The sequence below is a fragment of the Phyllostomus hastatus genome, unplaced genomic scaffold (genome assembly GCF_019186645.2).
Source record: "Phyllostomus hastatus isolate PE091 unplaced genomic scaffold, TTU_PhHast_1.1 phas_contig_80, whole genome shotgun sequence".
NCBI classification, from domain to species: domain Eukaryota; kingdom Metazoa; phylum Chordata; class Mammalia; order Chiroptera; family Phyllostomidae; genus Phyllostomus; species Phyllostomus hastatus.
Window position 1 is genome coordinate 49,913,747 of NW_025333960.1, and position 21,015 is coordinate 49,934,761.

The following is a 21,015-nucleotide window of genomic DNA, read 5'->3' on the forward strand; positions in this document are numbered from 1 at the left end:
GAATGCTTTCAGCTGCAAATGACAGAGGACCCAAAGTGTCTAACAATGCCTAAACAATGCACACTTATTATTTCTTATCTGCTGTAATGAGGACAAAAGCTGGAGGTGGGTGGTTTCCACTTTGGCTTAGAAGTTCTCTCATGTCAGGGCCCTGGTTTGGCTTCTCTTCAAACACCTTCGCCTTCTTCCATTGTTGCCATGGGGCTGTAGCATCTCCCGGCATCACATCCTCAGACGACCATGCTCAAAGTCAGGTAGGAAGGCATGGCGTAGGACAAGGAGTTTCTCTTTGCATGTCTCTTATTGGGAAGCAAAACTTTCCCCAAACATTTCCCGGCAGACTCCCACACCTCATTTACCGGACTGGGTTACACAGCTACCCCCTCAGACCAGCAACTAGGTTCTCCTTTCCTAAGATCAAGGAACCTCTGAATAATACCTAAACAAAATCGGGAAGGATAGAAAAAATGGATGGCTTTTGCGTAGGCAATGAGCAGTACCAGCCATATAGCATTATTAGGAAGTTAAAGGTCAGAGAGGTTGAGAAATTTGTGCGGGATTATACAACTGAAAAGTGGTGAAAGAGAGAAGACAAAGGAGAGTGAGGGGAGAGAGAGAGAGAGAGAGAGAGAGAGAGAGAGAGAGAGAGAGAGAGAGAGAGAGAGAGAGAGAGAGAGAGAGAGAGAGAGAGGGAGAGAGAGAGAGAATATTTCAGCCCTTGCTGTGGCTCAGTTGGTTGGAGCATCATCCCACAGACATAAAGGTCTCAGGTTCAAGTCCCAGTCAGAGCACATATGGAAAGGCAACTGATTGACATTTCTCTCTCTCTCTCTCTCTTTCTCCCCCTTTCTCTAAAAGCAACAAAAAGATGTCCTCAGGTGAGGATGAAATAAGAAAGAGAGGGAAATTTCAAATCAGACTTTTCGGAGTCTCTCAAAATCTAGTTTGCCACGCTCTAGAGCCCTTCTGAAGCATTTTAACATCTTACTCAAGTCATCAAAAATCTTTAGTAAGTACCCATTGATGCTCAGCACTGTTCTTGCTGCTGAAGGGGAAATAAGTGTAGACTCTAGTTAGAAACAGAATCCCAACTCAGATAACATGACTGGAATTAATACTACGTTATTATACTGCAAGCTCAGCTCTCAGAGGGCAGTTCTAAGTTGCAGAAGTTCACCAAGGATTGCAGAAGTCAGGCTGGATGTCACAAAAGCTGTGAGGTAGGAGATTTGGGTCGGGAGGGAGGAGAAAGGGTGGCATTCCCTTGGAGAAGAAGAGCTTGAGTAAAAGCAAGCGATAGAAAAAGCAGGGCCTGAAAAGTGGGCAAAGCAAAGCTCTAGGCACGCTAGCTATTGGCTCAGCAGACTGCGTTGCTGCCAAAGTGTGGTTAGGGAACCGTTGAACAGACTGGTCACATGGACATTGCCAGCGGGGGTCCTCCAGGGAACTGAGGTAGGTAAGGGACAGAGACCTAGGCCACCAAGGAAGGGCGTCTACTCAGCGCTCACTGATGCAGAGAACTGGCCGGGGTCCACGGGACATTAAAGCTTGTAAAATGGTCAATGGCTGCCTACACGTTTCCTTTGGTCTAATGAAGAAACTTAGTTGTTGAAAGATCATTGTTGAGGGTGGACTTCCCAGCTCTTTTTCTTTGTGTGACCCGAGATCTTCCAGCAATTAAGCACTCATATACGGCCACGTGCTGCATACCAGCATCTCGGTCAATGATGGACCGCATACACGACGGTGGTCCCATAGGATTATAAATGGAGCTGGAAAATTCCCACCACCCAGTGACATGGTAGCCATGTGGTGAAGCACATTTCTCACATGTCTGTGTCAACACTAGCATGAGCAAACATGCTCTGCCACCAGTCGTATGAAAGTATAGTGCACAAGTATGTACCTCCATACATACATACGACTTGATAATGACAATACACAACTATGTTATTGGTTTATGTACCTATAGTATATTTTTATTGTTATTTGAAATGTACCCTTTTTACTTCAAAGGACAGGTCTGCCATGAAACAGTCGCTGTGTCACATTGCAGCGACCTCACACACTCCATGTCCTGGTGGCATCATCTTCTCTTCTGGATTTGACCCCGTGCTTTTTTGCCCAGGTGTGCAGTGGAGAAGCAGGAGGCTGTACCACACAGACCAGGTGAGCGGCAGGCTCTGCTCTCTAGGTCTGTGTAGTGTGCTCCGTGGTGTTTGCTCAACGATGAAGTCACCCGGTGATGCATTTCTTAGATCTTACCCTCATCCTTAAAGAGGCACATGACTGTAATTTGGCTGTTGATGGTTAGACAAAGTTCTGAATACCACACCTTTGCCGTTGTCCCTCTAGTAATAATGAGAGGTTTGGGTTAAGTAACCGCAGATATTTTTGACCAGAAACTCACAGTAGCAAGAGAAGGGAAGGATGACCCTGGCTCCGTGGACCACAGCCCAGCTGAGACGATCACCCAGGACCCAGTTCCGCAGTCCCGGCTTCACTGACACCTCAGATTGCCAACCCAGGTCTCCCCACACACGTGGAGCTTCCCACGCCGGCTGAGAAGGGGCCTGGCGCGCTCACTTCTCTCCATCCTGGCCTTGGGGACTGGCTGGGCATGAAGGTAAAGGGCAGAGGAGTGAAGCCATATTTACAATGTGTTGCAAACACTTTTCAATAAGCTCTAACAACATGAATGCTTTCAGACTCAAACTGCATTTCCATTTATATTATTTATTTATTTTGGTCCCTCCAATTCCTTTGGCTGTGTCTAAAAAAAAAATCTAGCCATTTTCTTATTGAAGTGTACAACATCACAATTTTCAATCAACACACCTATGATTTACCCAGAGTTAAATATCAACTTAAAGTACACTGTGGATTTTCACTGTTTAGTAAGATAAGATCTATGTTCTAAACAAGGTCAAAAGCCAAGGGCTTTGGGTGTGGCTGGGGAGATGAGGGTGGAACCCAGAATTTTTCAGGCAATTATGGCTTGAGAAGAATGGAAGATTTTAAAGCAGAGAATTTCAAAGAAAAAAAGGTTTTCTTTTTCTTCCCAAAGACCAAAGGGTCCCTTGGCAGTTGCTAGAATCAAAAAGAAGAAAGGGGTGCAATACTTTTGTGTATGGAAAAAGGCCCACGGGCAGCCCCGTCAAAAAGACAGCGGAGCAGTTGTAGAATTTGGTGGTATCTTCAGGGCAGGTGGGGTGGGCAGCCTTCAGCTCGTTTCAACAGGCGTGTGTAGAAATTACTAAATTGGTAAGTTTCTGAGTGACATCACTGTCCCGATGAACTTCTTCAATGGTTCCCCAGCAAACAGGCATTTCTATCCTAGTGATGCCGTTCTGAGTAAAATGTTGAATCACTCAAAGCTTTCAGATTAGAAAGAGAGAGAAAAAAAAATGCTCCGTGGGAGGGGCCGAGCTTTATAAAACCAGTCATCACCGTGTGTGAACCCCGACAGCTCTTCGAGGGTGTGTTTCCTGCCAGAGAGCCACTCGGCGACGACCAGGTATTTCAGAGATTTCTGTGGCTGTCCCTGGGCAGCGCGACCTCGTGGCTGCTCCTCCTTCCTCACTGCTCTTACTGACAGAGTGTGGTTCTGTTGTTACGAATGAAATGTCAAGTGTGTGATGTTTTTAGAGGGTAAGTGAGCGTTTAGTGGCGTTGTCTTGTTTAGCTGTTTGACTGGATATATTTTAGCTCAAGATCTGAATTAAATGTATATAGCAAGACTTAATTTTGAATCTTGGAAGCCAGCCAATGCTTAAATATTTAGCCAAATCTTTCACAACATTAACCAAACCAAAATGTACATTAGAGTTTCCATATCTGTTTTCTTGACGAGGTTAGAATGTGTATGTTCTTTACTAGCTAGTGTTTGGACACTGAATTTAATGGGAATAGCTAGGATATTTTAAATATATTATTTTAAGTAATGGGAAATAATCTACCCATTGAATACAAATATTTAAAAAAAGTTAACTGAGGTTTTTTTCTAAAATAATCAGAAATTAAGCAGTTTTCTAGGTTAGGTCAGCTCAATACCAGAATGTATGTATTGAATTTAGTTGATCGGTGAATTTAGCGAAAGGGAAAAATCAGCCGAACTTGTTGCACTGAGTGAAGTGATAGCTCAATAAATAATTTAGTACTCCATAAGCGACAATTATTCACCAAGAAAGTCATCAAATACCAGAAACTGCTTTCCACTGTGTGTGTGTGTGTGTGCGTGTGCGTGCACGTGGCGGGGGTGGGGAGCGGAAATGTGGTCATTTTGGACAAAAAGTTTCCTAGGACTTACTGTTTTCTCTCCGTTCTCATTGATTTTTGTGGTCAATATCAAACCGTTTGCACTGTGTAGTCACAAATGATTTGGTTTAAACGCCGCAGCAAATTCGAATCTAGCATGGAGTGTTAGGGAGGAGAGGGCCCCAGCAGCCCCTCCCGGGTCCTTGGCTGCCTGGGCCAAGTTTCAGTGGCACAGCTGTCAACCCGCACAGCAGGAATTGCCACACGCCCGAGGAGCCCAGCCCTGCCTGTGCTTCCCACCCTCTCTTCTCGAGGATCGGAGCAAACAGTAATTACGAGCATAGCATACGGGTTAGTGAAGGTGTGTGACTGACTCTCGTTAAGAAACTCGGAACAGGTGCTCCCTGTTCTGGGTGGTCATGCTTTCGGTGTCCCCTCTGTGACTTCAGCTTCACATTGTCTTGGGCAGATTCCCATGCAAATGTAAGCCACGGACGTGTCTGAGGGTCAGGGGACACTGTATATGGGTGTCTCCAGAGAGTTCTTATTTTTTAAAAATGTTTATTGAGTTCATTGGGGTGAGATTGGTTAATAGAATCATATAGGTTTCAAGTGCACATTTCTGTGATGCAAGAGCTATGTATGGCACTGTGTGACCACCGCCCAAATTCAAACCACCTCCTGTCACTATATATTAGATTCCTAAAGCTATAAACTTCTTAAACCTCATTTGGAAGGTGCGTAGGAAAAACCCTAGACTTTCAATCAAAGGCTGAGGTTCAGTTGAGGCTTCGGAACTAATTAGGGGTGCAATCTCCATCTCCATCATTTCGTCTGTATGACAGGGATCACTGGGCTTTACTGGGTGAGTGATTATGCAGATTAAACAAAACAACTCAGTTGAAAAAATTTGGTAACTGCAACATAGACATCAGATATTACTTTTATGTTACATGCAGTTAATTGTATCTTCTTTTTAAAAAAGGAAATTTAGACTATTTTTAAAGGAAGGAAATGCATGTGGGGCAATTTAATTTTGTCCTTATCTTCTTTTTTCCCCCGTGTGCGGTCACCTGAAACCCTAACGCGGCACTGGAAGCCCTGTCTGAGAGTTTGTCGTGACCCCTCCCTTCTGTTCGTGTCCGGGTGACGGACCATGCAGGTCCTCATGCAGAGTCAGCTACGAGCAAGGCTTGCATTTACTCTTCCGGTTCTGATCTCTGACTTTTTTCAAGTGGGAATACAGAAATATTTTATTTATTCATTCTCAGTTTGTTTCCAAAACACTGAGATGTTTTACGAAAAACATTTTCCGCATAAGACTAATTAATTTAAAAGACCATTGGAAAGCAGTGGAAGGAAGAGGGAACACACTTCCGAGCCACTCAAGTTAACCTAATCTCAGCGACGAAGCAAGAGAAAAAACGTAGTCTTTTTTTTTTTTAAACTTAAAAGGCCTTCTTGGAGCATGAAAGACTTGCAATCTTCCTCTTTTTATTTTCTTTTTCTAGCATTTCTCAAACTAGTAACTTGCGTAATCCCTTACGCATCAGAGTCAAGGTCAACACCGGCGTGGGGGCAGTGTGGGGCGCTGGATAGAGCGGCTTTCTGAAGCAGACCTGGGCTTGCATCCCTGCACCGTCACGTCACGCTGACCTTACACAAGGTAGCTGACCTCTCTGAGCGTCAGTGTGAAACCTGCCCTTTTAATGAAGATGACAGTATGTATCTCCTAGAGACCTCATGAAGATCGAATGAGAAGACGTGAGAAAGTTTCAGAGAGACGTTTTACTTAATGTACTAGTTTGTCTGGATAAAACACAGTAGGGTGGTATCTCAAAGGAGAAATTTTGATACAAATTGAGATCGCTGTCTTAAAAGGAAATGTTCATGACCCACGTGTTCACATAAGACATCCACAGATTAGGCGGGGAGGTGAGGGCCGGCTGGGGGGAAGCCGTGCCCAGCAAGCCTAGACGAGGGCTCAGGGCGTGCCTCAGCCGGGGGGCCTCCGCAGCTCCCCCAGCTGCTCCCCAGCCCTGGGAAACCACCTTCACAAGAAGTTTTGCTGTGGAATCATGAGTGTCAGCATCGTTTGGTATATTTGTGTACTCTGGTAACTGTAGGGTGTGTTTAAGCCAATACGAAAGCATAACATACAGAGGGGAAGGCAATCAGTGGCCAGGACCAACAGATACCTCCACCCACCTGGGTGTGTCCGAGCATTTGGCTGCACGTGAAGCCTTTGGCCATGGGAGGTGTGTCTGCTGTGTTTGTTCAGACGGGTGATCTGGGGTGTGTGTGTGTGTGTGTGTGTGTGTGTGTGTGAGTGTGAGAGATATACCCAGAATCAGTCCTGTGGTGCTACCTGGCACTGGCTTTCCTGCCAGCATGTGGCAGGACAGGAAGGGACCTTCCCAGCACTCCAAGAAATGAACTTCTCAGCATAAGAAGCTCTTTTGTAGCAAGGCTGTACCCCTGTACCCCTCTGCTGACATCACCCAAAATGCTGTTTCATCTTTTAGAGCTGTATTTCCTTCCTTCCTTTCCCTCTAGGTTGACATGATGGAAGACATTTATGTGGCAAACACCATCTTTGCCATCAATTTCTTCAAGCAGCTGGCAAGCACGAGCCCCACCCAGAACCTCTTCTTCTCCCCGTGGGGCATCTCATCCACCATGGTCATGGTCTACATGGGGGCCAGAGGCAACACCTCAGAGCAGATGGCCAGGGTGAGTTTCTGTGGGAGCCCCACACGAGGGCCGCGCGACTCCTGAGCTGAGCCGCCGAACCGCTCTGATCGCGTGCTCGAGATATCTCGCCTATCTCAAGGTCAGCCTTCATCACCCGCCCAGGTGTGGCGACATCACCTGTCCTGCCATTACAACACAAGTTCCTCAGATTCAAGTCAGCCAAAGACCCAGATCACAAACCACCGACGCGAGACAGCAAAAGCTGATAGGAGTTTCTGACACAGCAGGGCTGGACGTGAGGAACAGTGACCACATTTTACATCGTAATAATATAATGTTTATGTTTTTAAAGTGTCTTACCTGCCTTATAACACTTTTGGCTTTAAGACAAGTGCCATTTTGCAGGCGGGAAGGTGGGCCGTGGGAGGGGAAGGCCTTTTCCGGGCCTCCTAAGCTGCCCTCACTGCTAGGTCAGACGCCTTCCATGGCTCAGCCTGTGCGCTGTGTTTGCTCCCCGTTCGTGAGAGAATTCCTCCTAATGGGTTTAAGGGAGTGTCGCACAGAGAAAAGCATGTTCCAGAGCCGTGGAGACTCTGCTCTTGCAGACACACGGAGACCAGTGACAACTCGCCCACGTCATCAGCCCCGTGAGATCATGTCAACAAAATGAGGCCTGACCTGATGGTCAGCTTTTGAAATCCAGATGGACAGGGTGTGGGCAGCTGGCCTCCTCCCGGGAAATGACACAAGCGCAGACGGGGGACCCTTTCACTGAGTGCAGGGTCCTGAAATTACACTGGGCTAGTTCAACCGCACAGGGCGATATTCCCAGGAGGCGAATTCAACCCATTGAAGATCCACGGGATTCTGTTATTTCCTGGGTCAGAGACCCGGACGAGGTCGCCCTGTAATGAAATTCTTTCCTGTACACATGCACACGAACGTTACCATGGGATCGCTCTGGTTTCTTACAGGCACGCCTTGTACTTTCGGTCACACCAAAATGCCGCTGGCTACTTTCAGGTTTCCCGTGAGCCTTGTACCTCGGTGCATATCTGCCCTTCCCAGGTCCAAGGGGACCCATGCAGGATGGGCCTTTTTGAAGGAGAGAGTGTTGGCCAATGTCCTCGCAGGAGGAAGGGGATGGATGCATTGCTCCTTGTATGTGGCAGTTTAAACATCAAGACTGGTAACGATAGTCAGTTGTTCAATCCTGACACCAACAACCTTTTGCAACCTTCCTTCCCCTTTATTTTCTTTGCCTTGAAAAAGACCATGACCTGCACTGAAACTTTAGAAAACATCAGGGTCTTAATTTTTTAAATGTAAAGAAATCACTAGCACTCAGAAGCATTTTATTTTGAGGGCAAATGCTGAATGAAGCACTCTAGGTTGCTGAAATTAAATAAAGTAGCTTATGGTTCACTCTGGGCACAATAAACCTTCTCTGTCTCTGGAAAGGGCTAGAGCATGTGGGACTATGCAAAGGTTTTGTAATGTTTTCTTGTAACTCTGCTGCATGTATACATTTTAAAATTCAGAAGCAGCCCTGACTGGTGTGGCTCAGTGGATAGAGTGCCGGCCTGTGAACCAAAGGGTTGCCAGTTCAATTCCCACTCAGGGCACATGCCTGGGTTGTGGGCCAGTTCCTCAGTAGGGGACACTTGCGTGGCAATCACACATGGATGTTTCTCTCCCTCTCTTTCTCCCTCCCTTCTCCTCTATCTAGAAATGGCTAAGTAAAATCTTTAAAAAAATAAATAAAATTCAAAAACAAATTTACTCAGTTCCCTACTAAAACTCAAGAAAAAAATCTTTGGCTTGGAGGGAGAAGCACACGCTTTGGGGACAAGACCTCCTATCTGTGTTTGGTGGCTTTGCCACTTCAACGAGGTGTGTGAGTGAAGGCATTCAAGCTCCCTGAGCCTAGAGACTAGTGACTAGTATACAGACTAGTATAGATACCTCACACTGACTGCTGCGAGGGAAATTTCAGTTGGCTGATGCTTATATATTACATAGAAAAAGTACCTATGCTTGTACCCCATACATGAGGGCAGGGAACTGGACATAGAACTTCTAAGAGGAACCTGTTGGCAGCAATTTAAAAGTTGAGTAATTTAGCAGGAGTGTATCACCATTCCCTCTAATTCCCGTTGTAGGTGCTTCAGTTCAGCAACATCGGAGTCGGGGCAGTCACCGCAGTGAGCCCAGAGAACGTCACCGGTTGCCCATTCATGCAGCAGATCCAGAGAGCCACTTATCCTGACGCTATTTTGAAGGTATTGGACTTATTCGCTCATATTGGTTTTGTGTGTTATTTGTAGAATCTTCTGAAGTCACAACCTTAGACTGAGAGGGAACCCAGTACAACTCCCCCATTCCCAGAAAGAAAAACAAAGGTTCACAGTCCTTAAGGAAATATTCTGTGGTTCCACCACTAAGAAAGAACAAAGCCAGAGCAGAATCTAGACTTCCTGACTTTGAGGCCAAGATTCTTTCAAAATTCTGTGACACCCCTCTGTCGCTGGTTGGGTTTGTGTGATTTGTTCTAAAACCATGCCAGAGGAGGCTCCTGGAATACGCATGCGTGAATGCAGACTTCCAGAGGGGCAGGGGAAGGAGTGACAAAGAGCTGAGGAATGGAGAAAGTCAGGCTCAATGACTTCCTAAGAGGCCAAGGACCTTTAGATATCCCTCCCCTAGCCCTCTGTCTATCCATCTATTATCTTTCTGTCTATCTCTCTGTCTCAAGTAGTATTATGTTTTCTCAATACTGCATTCCTTAAACACCAGCTCTCCAGCTAAATTATAGGAACTGGACACAGATAAGCTTCTCCTGGTGACACCTCCCATAATTACACTCCTGAGTAAGGTTATGGGAGAACAACTCCTGTAGCTTCCTTCTTGGGACCACCGATGCTTCCTCCAGCTGTTACCCAGGGAATTATGGTCTAGCGGAGGTGGAGGTGGAGAGGGCCCATCTATGGACATTCACCAGGTGTCTGGAGACAGCTGGCAGTCATCTGCAGGGCTCTGTCTACTGCTGTGACTGGCCCCCATGTCTGGCATCGTGTTCACAAACGTTGGGCTGTAGACTGGAATTCCCCTTTGCTTTTGTGGTTCTCTAAAACCTGTGTTTCCCACTGCCTCAACTATCCCTTAATTATAAAAGAAGTCCTTTTCAAAGTTGTATGAATTTTTAAAGCACATTCGTAAAGGAACATTTTAATACAATAAAAATTCCTTAGAGACCTTCGAGTTTAGGAGACTGTAACAGGAGCTTCTCTTTCCTCTAGGATGTTGGCTACTTCATGGTCAGATCCAGTCCGTAGGTGAAATATGAAACAAGGAAAACACTACCTCATTAGTTTAGCACCATAGCCACATCAAAAGTATTTCCTCAGAGATTCCTCTAAAGTACCAGAAAAAAAGTATATAGTAATACAGCATTTTATTGTTGCATAGGAAAAAATGCCATTGCTTGAGAAATATCTTCCCGTGTTACATAAAGAGGACCCCTCCCTTCTGTTCAAGGCACAGGCTGAAGACACAATCCTCTCCGGCTTCAGCACGCTCATCTCTGCCATCAACACATCCACAGAGGGTTACGTATTGGAAAGTGTCAATAAGCTGTTTGGAGAGAAGTCTGCGAGATTCAGGAAAGTAAGTAACCCTGTCATTGAAACAGCAGGGCCCTGAACCTGCAGTGAGGTCACTTACAAAGCTGTTGTCTAGCATTCATACCCACTGGGAGAGTCAGAATTGCACAGGGCTCTCCAAGGCTCCCTAAGGCTCCCTAAGGCCCTGGTCGTGGCAGCTGACCCTGTGCTTCTCCTATTGGTGCTGCTGCAAAAGCCCCACTTGCAGGGCTGTAAGTCAAGAAGAACAGAACTGACTCCCACAGCCACTATCTGCAGCCAGCTCCCTCTGATTTAGTGTCTATAATGCGAAGCAAGCCAGAGGACAAAGAGAGTTGGAGCTTCCTCGTAGGGAAGGGGGTCCACTGTGTGTGTATATTGTGCACTATCTCCTCTTTGAACACACTATCCGGCTTCCACCCCTACCCTGACCTCAGGTCCCCCGGTCTTGACAGGAAGCCCGTAATTTACTCTTACGTCAAGGCATGTTCAGTAGACCTTCTACGTAACCTCCTGCACTTTTCTTGCTTTAAAGGAATACATGCAGCTCTCGAAGAAATATTACTCTGCAGAACCCCAGGAGGTTGACTTCCTAGAATGTGCTGAAGGAGCCAGAAAAAAGATTAATTTCTGGGTCGAGACAGAAACCAAAGGTAAAACCAAGGAAATGTTTTCTGTTCTTCTTCCCACTTAGAAAACTCTGATCTATTTTTTTAAACTGTCCTTGAACTTAGCCCTTAATCCTTTAAAATTCATTCATCCTTAGTTATTTTGGTTAATGCAACCTTATTCTTGTTTAGCTGAGTGGTGTTTTAATTGAGGTCTGTTAATAGAAGACATGTTCAGTACTCAAATAATTGGATTTTGAATATCTCATTAGTAAAGAATGTGAGAGAGGACAGCTGTTTTCAAACATAGGAAATATCAGTATTGAAATAACTGTGACACTTCTTCCACTGTGGACAAACCTCCCCCCCCCAAAAAAAACCCCAAAATGATTTTCTTAACTTCTGGGATTAAAACACCATTTCAAACAATAGTTTTGTGTCTTGGTTTCTTAACTCCCATAATGAAAAAAAAAGCACATGAACTAAGTTCTATAGAATTTAGAAAGATTTTTGCTCCTCTGAAAGCAGGTGAACTATGTATCTCACTTCTTCATTTCCGTTCTGGATTTTGAAACCGCTAGTGTAAAATACCGACACACTGCTGCCACAAAAGAGGCAGGAAAAGTGACGATGAACAGGAGTGAAAGTAAAAATGACATGCCTAACTGGAGACACATGAATTTTCTCTTTCAGCATTGTGTGGAATGGCTGTAAAGGAAAACTAAACATAGGTCATTTTTATTTTGTAGGTAAAATTTCAAACTTGTTACCCGAAGGTTCCGTAGACTCAGAGACCAGGATGGTCCTGGTGAATGCCGTCTACTTCAAAGGAAAATGGAAAACTGCCTTTGAGAAGAAATTAAATGGGCTTTATCCTTTCCGCGTGAACTCGGTACGAGACCATGAGACAGATTTTCCCAGCGCGTGTTGTAGAGTCTTAGACAAGACGGAGAAACAATGACTAGAGACCAGTCATTGATGCCACTATGGGATGTGCTGGTTATAAGTTATGGATATCGGACAGTTGATTGACTCTTTTAAGCTACTGAATATCACTCAGTAATTTTATGAGGTCATATGAGTAATGGTGAAAAACCATGGACCCTGTGCTTAAATCCTAGACTCAAATGTAGGCCCTACCACTTACTAGCTATAACCTTCTGTATGTTCCATGAATTCCATTTTTGAATCAATAAAACTTGGTTAACAATAACATCCAACTCAAAAGGTTGTTGTAAGGATTCGATGAGATTTAGTAGAGTTCTTGGCCCATGATAGGTACTAAGCAAATGTTTTAGGAGTATTATTATTGTCCGGAATGGGTGTAATGTTGAAAAGGATGATAAGGCCAGAGTACTGTATGCAAATAATTTATTTTGTTGATTTTTTAAACACAAAAGCAGAACCTCTTCTCTTTTATGTCTAACTGTAAATCTCTTGACATCTGAGTATTAACTTTCATATTTTACTCTTCAATCACTTTAGACTCAACAGAAGCCCGTACAGATGATGTACTTGCGTGAGATGCTGAACATTGGATACATAGAAGACCTAAAGACTCAGATCCTAGAACTCCCTTACGCTGGAGACGTCAGCATGTTCCTGCTGCTTCCAGATGAAATTGCGAATGTGTCCACTGGCCTGGAGTTGGTAAGCCAGCCCAGCTTTACATGTTTTAGACTTCTGGGCTTAAACTTGCCTTTCATGATGACCATGACTACACCTTAGGAAATGGTGTGCAATTGCTTACAGATGTGTGTGAATCAGTTGATAGTAAGTGTGGTGTGTCTGCAACTTTCATTCAAAACATAATGTTCCCTTCTTGCAAAAAGTTGACCAGTGTGTTAAATTATTGTATCACTGTGGGTGATAAAAATCAGCAGTCCCTGATTTTTAAACAATACACGTAGAAGTCGTTTTCCTTCTTTTCTAAGCACTCACTGGTTATTTTTTTAAATTTCTGGACTTGTAGCTGGAACGTGAAATAACGTACGACAAACTCAACACGTGGATCAGCACGGACAGGATGGCCGAGGATGACGTTGAGGTGTACCTCCCGAAGTTCAAATTAGAAGAGCAGTACGAACTCAAACCCATTCTCAGGAGCATGGGCATGAACGATGCCTTCGTCAAGGGCCAGGCCAATTTCTTAGGAATGTCAGAAGAGGATGACCTGTTTCTGTCCGAAGTGTTTCATCAAGCCACCGTGGATGTCAACGAGGAGGGCACCGAAGCTACTGCTGGCACCGGGGCCATCATGACAGGGAGAACCGGCCACGGGGGCCCGCAGTTTGTGGTAGATCACCCTTTCCTCTTCTTTATAATGCACAAACCCACCAGGACCATCCTCTTCTTTGGCAGATTCACCTCCCCGTAAAGTTGGGAGGTTCTGTTTCTGCACAGGATTTTGTAGTAGGAACTATCAGCCTCAGAATTGCTCTTAGCAGCAACGACTTAGGGACTTTTTCTATGTATTCTGTCTTCCTGAACAACCTACACCATGCACTAAATATCAACACAGAAAAACCCAGACAACTGTCAATCCTAACATTACAACCCTATTCATGATCTGGTCTCCTAAAATGGAACTTGTATTATTTAGTACTCCCTCTTAAGTTTATTTTATAGCACTAAGTACTATTGTATTATTTATTATTTTGTATAATTTTGTATTATTGGTAGCAGTCTATTTAATGTAGCTGACAGGTGACTGAGAGAGACAGGTGATTGGTTATGTTTCTTTCTAAGGAGGTGCATTTATCTGTTTTAATGAGGAAGGATGAGTAGGTGTTTTTCTATCCCCTTCTCAGATAAACACCCAGAAGAAAACAGTGAACAGTAAGCAAATACATATTATGTAACTTTATAACATTATGCATCACACAGATGGATCTGTAACTGATGGGAAACTGCAAATATATAATAAATAAACATGTTTCCATACAACCATTTGTTTGCTGTCGTTCCGTTAGGTCTGTGGATCACACGACCTATTACAGCTTGGTTCCCAGGAAGCAGGCATTGGGCTCATTTGTCTGAATGAAGAAAACCAGTCAGAATGAAGGAGCCAAGGGGGTACGCACCCCTCCTACAAGGGGCCCCACGGCTGGGGTACACTTGGGCTCTGTGAAAAGTGGTTTAGAGCTACCTTCGCCCGGCAGCAGAGGGTGTAGCAATTCCTAAGAACAGGCTGGGTTAGCGTCCTCTGCACGCTGGTGTTTAAACCTCAAGAACATCGGGAATAAAGGGTAAATCCAGCGGTCTGGACATAGAATCAAGGTCACGGTCATTGATCGGAGAGTTGGGAGGAATGAAGATGGACTGGCAACACAGAGGGAGGGCGTTTCCTTCAAATAGCACTCCGTGCTTTTGAGTGGGTCAGAGGCAGACGGAGCATAATTTAAGACCTGGGACCTAAGACATCTAAAGTTTGGGGGGTGATCCTGAGCTGGCTGGAGAGTTTGGCTGCAGGAGCGTGGCTGGATCTGGCAATGGGTCGCAGGCACCGGCCTCCCTGTGAGGAAAGGAAGGCAGGGATGGGTGACCCGCAGAGCTTAGTGGCTAAAGAGGCGGCCTCAGGACCTCAAGCACCTGCATCCAAGTCCCAGTTCTAACACTTACTTGTCATCTAACCACGGGTGGGGAATAGCGCTTCTCTCTGCTGCTTTCCTTTCAGTGTAAACTAGAGAATATGATGCCTTTTTCATAAGGTTGCTATGATGGTTAAGTGAATTCATGCATAACGAGCAATTAAATGAATTATTGACATATACAGTGTTTAAAAATACCAGTGATTATAATTATTATCTTTGTAAGTAATAAACTGTCTCTGGTTTTATGTCCTTACTGTCAGCTGGCCAAACATAAAATCCCAGAAAATTATTGAGTGAAAATTTTTAAGGCTTGAACTGTGGTTTATTCTCTCTAAGACATTCTTGAAAATTCGGGGTTCCTGCTTCATGCATTCCCCGCTTACTTTTTAGATTCATTTGTCTGTGTACTTCCATAATTCATACAGCAAAGCAGTGAGTAGTAGCTTCCTGACCTGCTGTTTGTTACCAAACAGCCAGTGGAGTCCCGCTGCCCACTGCCACGGTCTATACAAAATCCCAGGGGTAAAGGTTGGGTAATAAAGGAAAGAACTCTTTATTCAAAAGCTAGACAATTTCGGAATAACAGCTTTCCCCTTGCATTAGTTAGTTAAGCCTATCAATTAAGGCTAAAATCTGTAACTCTTTAGTTACAGCTTTAATTACGTAAGCCTATCAATTAAGGTTAAACTCTCTAACTCAGGAGTTCCCCAATCATTCCTTCATTAGTTTTTAATGATCTTGTTTCTATTGGATTAGTTTATAAACTACAACAACACAAGATACAAAAGCTGCACAATTTTGGAAGAATGGCAGGCCTCTGCCTCTGAGCCTGTCACCTCTAGAACACCCAGAGAAGCACAACCCTGCCAGACTAGCCCGATCCTAGGCTGCGCCGAGTTTCTTCTCCTGCCCAGAACACCGTCCTTTGGGAAACGCAGGCCGCTGCTGCGTGATCTCCTAGGCGTCCCAGAGGAAGCGAGCCAGAGAGCCAGTCTCTGCCCTCCTTTCATTTTAAATCTTCTGGCCTCTTTTTGTTGCACTCTGGAGGCATTCAGCTTCTCAGGCTGTTTACCATTTCCCGGGGTAATCTCCTCCTACGGCCCTTCCCTTCTCCTCCCCAGGGATCCGATCAGATCTCTGTAGCATTGTGAGTCTTTTTCACGGGGGAGGGGGTAGCTTTCTGTATGTATGTAGGTATTCACTTTTTTATTGTATTTTCTCCATTACCATTTGGTCCCCTTCTATTGACCCCATCCCATAATCACCACTCTGTTGTCGAAGTTCATGAGTCCTTTTTCCTTTTTACTCAATCCCTCCACCCTCTAAACACCCGCCACCCCAAGAAAGGTCAGCCTGCTCTCTATGAGTCTGTCTCTGTTTTGCTTGTTAGTTCAGCTTGTTCATTGGAGTCCACATATGAGTGAGATCACATGGTATTTGTCTTTCTCTGACTGGCTTTTTTCCCGTAGCATCATGTTCTCCAGGTCCATCCACACTGTCACCAGGATAAAATTTTCTTCTTTTTTTATGGCTGAGTAGCATTCTATTGTGTAAATGTCCCCTAGTTGTTTTATCCACTCCTCTATGGATGGGCACTTTGGCTGCTCCCATATGCTGGCGATTGTAAATAATGCTGCAGTGAACGTAAGGGCACTTATGTTCTTTCAAATTAGTGTTTTGGGTTTCTTCGGATAAATTCCCAGAGGTAGAATTGCTGGGTAATAAGGCATTTCCATTTTTAATTTTTTGACGTGTCTCCATACTGCTTTCCACAGTGGCGGTGTTGCAGAGTTCACCAACACTGTAAGCGAGCAGACCCGGGCCCGTCCACGTAGTGCCTTGGTGAAAGCCCCAACAATTAACGCTGGAAGGAGCAAGTCTTGATTCACAACCTTTCAACCCTGGGTGGGGCTCAGAGCCCCTCAGCTCAGAGCCCTCCTTTCCCACGAGACCCAGCACTTCCCACGCTCCCCACCATGCTGTGAGCCAGAAACCGCACAAGTTTCCCATGTCCTTATCTTCAGCCGGCTGCGCGAACAGTTCTCCAGTCTGTTTGGACCGAAGTCATCCATCATCCTTACGCAGAAGCTCTCTCCTTCAGGATCTGGGACACGTGACCGTCAGCCTCTACTTTAACGGTCTAGGGAAGCGTGTGCCATGTGACTCTGGATCATGGTGACACTCAGGAAAGGCACAATTCTTAATAGTCTGGGTAAGATCCAGGTGTAGAAGGACAGGATCTTGCAAGGAAGTCCTTTGTAGCTCCCCAGGCCGCCTGGCCTCCTTCCTCACTATAAACTACATCCTGCTTTTCTTACCCTTTCAGAATCGTGTGGCCAAGGCTGCTTCTCCTCCTCAGGCCACACGGCCAAAGAGACTTTCCCTTCCCAAGCTGCTTGGTGAAGAACCCAGGGCTGCCCTGCACTTGAGTTTAAATCCTCACCCTGCTCCTTCTCTGTAACCCCATTTCCGACTCCTCCCACAGCCCACAGCCGGCTACCTCTGCACGTACTCTGGTCTCTTTTGCCTTTCTCCACTGCCGTCCAAGCAAGCGAGGACCCATTTCATAGTGGAATTGTCTTCCTCATCTCGTTCAGGCACAGCAAGCCCCTGCAGCTACCTCACCCGTCCCAGTCACGCCCATCTCCCTGGCTCTTAGTGTTTGCTGTGCCTCAGCCGTTATTGATATGCAGAGTAACTCCCAAGGGCTCTCCTCCACTTCTCCCTCCCCCAAGCGTTGGCTGTGGGGGGTTTGGGGCTCCTCAGCCTTCACCGGGTCCTGAACCTCATTCCACACCCATTACAGCTGCACCAGTCTGCATTCCCACCGACAATACAAAAGGGTTCCCCTTTTTCCACCTTCTCACCAGCACTTGTTTGTTGATTTACTGATGATAGCTATTCTGACTGGTGTGAGGTGATATCTCATTGCAGTTTTAATTTGCATTTCTTTGATGATTAGTGATGTTGAGCATCTTTTTGTATGTCTATGGGCCATCTGTATGTCCTCTTTGGAGAAGTTCCTATTCAGGCCCTTTGTCCATTTTTTAATTGGATAGGTTTTTGTTTTGTTTTTTTTTGGTGTTGAGTTTTATGTCTTTAGAGAATTTGGATGTTAACCCCTTATCAGATATATAAGTGAATATGCGCTCCCATTTGATGGGATTTCTTTTTATTTTGCTGATAGCTTCCTTGGCTGTGCAAAACCTTTTTAGTTTGATGTAGCTCCATTTGTTAATTTTTTCTTTTGTTTCCCCTGCCGGAGGAGATATAAGATATCTGATATAAGATAAAATATTGCTACAAGCAATTCCGAGACTTTACTGCTTATGTTTTCTTTTAGGATTTTTAAGGTTTCATGTCTAACATTTAAGTCTTTGTTCCATTTTGAATTTATTCTTGTGTGTGGTGTAAGAAGGTGGTGTAGTTTCATTTTTCTGCGTGTCTCTGTCCAATTTTTTCAACACTACTTATTGCATAAACTATCTTTAGCCCATTGTATGTGCTCACTTCCTCCAGCGAGTATTAACAGGTTTTCCGTTAGGCTTGATCTCTGAAATAGCCTCCAGTTCTGCTCCTCAGCAGCCAGGCTTAAGCTCCACCACAGGCTGAGGCAGAGCAATTCCTGGAGACGGGGCTCTTGGTTCTCCCCAGGCTGCTGCCATTGGGAGAGGCGTGCTCCGCCCTGGAAAGATGGCTCCTGCAGCGTGGGGAGGGAGCCAGCACAGGGGGCCCGGTGGCGGACCTTTCAGCTCTCCCCCCAGGGCCCCCAGCCCCAGGCTCTGTCCTCAAGCACCTGTAGTTCACTCTGTCCCCCTTTTGCTGGAGCCCAGCTGTGAACAAAATCTGGTGTGTTGGCCCTTTAAAAGGCCCCCGGTCTCTAGCCCTCTCTCCCTGACAGGCAGAAACCCTCCTGCTCTACACAGCTGGAAGTCGTTTGGGTTCCCTTCTTGGTTCTGGTGCCCTAGGGAGGGGAGCCCAGCTTGGCGTTACATCCTACACTTTCCAGGGGGCTGCTCAGATACCAGCTGCCACGCGTGGGGGCCCAGCCAGCCCTCTGGAGTCTCTGTACTCCCTACTGGTCTTGTGGTGGGGGAGTGGTTTCTTCTGCAAGTCCTTTCCTCTCCAGCTAGAGTCCACTTGGTTATTTGGGATGATTTTTCTATAATTTGGTTGTAATTCCGGTTTGGTCCGGAGAGGAGGTTAGTGTAGCTTCCACCGATTCCATTGGCGTCTTGGGTTTCCCCGTGGTGTGATTCTGAAAATATCCATATTTCACTCATCATTGAGTTAGAATATGATGTCAGGGTCATTCCTGCTTCTTTCTTTTTTTTTAATAGTGTTTTTTACATTTCATTGTATTGAATACTTTTTAAAATGGTTTTGAAAAATTAATCTTGTTCATCAGTAGATTTTCCCCATCTGGAAACTGGAATACCTTGCTTCGGGTCTGAAAATGCTCAGTCATTGCTACAGACCAAGTGTTTGTGTCTCCCCTGCCCCCAACACCCATGTTGAAACTCTAATCCCAGCCCAGAAATAAACCCAAGTCTCTGTGGTCAACTAATATTTGACAAAGGAGGCAGCAACATAAAATGGAGTAAAAATAGCCTCTTCAACAAATGGTGTTGGGAGAACTGGACAGCTACGTGCAAAAAAAAATGAAATTAGAGCACCAACTTACACCTTACACAAAAATAAATTCAAGGTGGATAAAGGACTTAAATATAAGCCATGACACCATTAAAGTCCTAGAGGAGAACGTAGGTAAGAAAATCTCAGATATTTCACGCAGAAACTTTTTTACTGACATGTCCCCTAGAGCAAGGGACATAAAGTAAAGAATAAACAAATGGGACCTCATCAAAATAAAAAAAGCTTCTGCACGGTGAAAGAAAACAGTATCAAAATAAAAAGAGAACCAACTGTATGGGAAAACATATTTGCCAATGATACCCCAGACAAGGGTTTAATCTCCAAAATATATAAAGAACTTACAGGACTTCACTCTAAGAAGACAAGCAACCTAATTAAAAAGTAGGCAAAGGACTTGAACAGACACTTCTCCAAGGAGGACGTACAGAGGATCCAGAAACACGTGAAAAGATGTTCAATATTGCTAGCCATCAAAGAGATGCAAATTAAAACCACAATGAGATATCACTTCACACCAGTCAGAATGTCCATCATAAACAAAGCAACAAACAAGTGTTGGAGAGGTTGTGGAGAAAAGGGGACCCCAGTGCACTGCTGGTGGGACTGCAGACTGGTACAACCACTATGGAAAGCAGTATGGAACTTCCTCAGAAAACTAAAAATGGATCTGCCTTTTGACCCAGCAATTCTACTGCTGGGACTATATCCTAAGAATACTAAAACACCAATACAAAAGAACCTTTGCACCCCGATGTTCATAGCAGCACAATTTACAATAGCCAAGTGCTGGAAGCAACCTAGGTGCCCATCAGTAAATAAATGGATCAAAAACTGTGGTACATTTACACAATGGAATTCTACGCAGCAGAAAGAAAGAAGGAGCTCCTACCCTTTGCAACAGCGTGGATGGAGCTGGAGAGCATTATGCTAAGTGAAATAAGCCAGGCAGTGAAAGCCAAATACCATATGATCTCACCTTTAACAGGAACCTAATCAACAAAACAAAGAAACAAGCAAAATATAACCAAAGACACTGAAATAGAGAACAGGCTGACAGTGACCAGAGGGGAGAGAAGAGGGAATTTCAGGGGAGAAGGGGAAGGGGTTTACAGGAACAAATTTAAAGGACACAGGGACAAAAACTAAGGGGAGGGGTGGTAAGGGGAGAGAAGTGGGGAGGGTTGGGTGGGTGGGCTGGGATGGGAGTAAAAGGGAGAAAACTGTACTTGAACAATGACTAAAATGAAAAAAAAAAAGAAACCCTAATCCCCAGTGTCATGGTACTTGTGGGCAGGGCATTTGGGAGTTAGGGTTAGGCCAAGTCATAAGGGTGAGTCCCTATCATGTAATTCGTGCCCTCCTAAGGGGATGAAGGGGACCGCTCCCTCGCTCTACCAGGCGAGGACTCAGAGAGCGGGGCCGCCATCTGTGAGCCAAGAAGAGAGCCCTCGCCAAGAAGCCGGCCACGCCAGCACCCTCGTCTCAGACTTCCAGGCTCCAGGACCGTCAGGAATACACGTTTGTCGTAGAAGCCTCCGAGTCAATGGTCATCTGTTATAGCGACCT

General features: G+C 45.2%; 1 protein-coding gene across 3 annotated transcripts; it reads left to right on the top strand.

Annotated features, from left to right (window-relative positions):
* Window positions 1-3,467: 3,467 nt before the first annotated feature.
* On the top strand, window positions 3,468-14,146 carry SERPINB2 (serpin family B member 2). Of its 3 annotated transcripts, XM_045850117.1 has the most exons (9): window positions 3,484-3,517; window positions 5,769-5,923; window positions 6,814-6,990; window positions 9,114-9,233; window positions 10,489-10,617; window positions 11,128-11,245; window positions 11,950-12,092; window positions 12,686-12,850; window positions 13,173-14,146. In XM_045850117.1, exons 3-9 carry the CDS (start codon window positions 6,820-6,822, stop codon window positions 13,575-13,577), a joined length of 1,251 nt encoding a protein of 416 aa, XP_045706073.1. In that variant the 5' UTR covers window positions 3,484-3,517; window positions 5,769-5,923; window positions 6,814-6,819; the 3' UTR covers window positions 13,578-14,146. The 3 variants fall into 3 exon arrangements, with proteins under 3 accessions (XP_045706072.1, XP_045706073.1, XP_045706074.1); XM_045850116.1 differs by lacking the exon at window positions 5,769-5,923 and having other exon boundaries at window positions 3,468-3,517; XM_045850118.1 differs by lacking the exons at window positions 3,484-3,517; window positions 5,769-5,923 and adding an exon at window positions 3,528-3,651.
* Window positions 14,147-21,015: the final 6,869 nt, after the last annotated feature.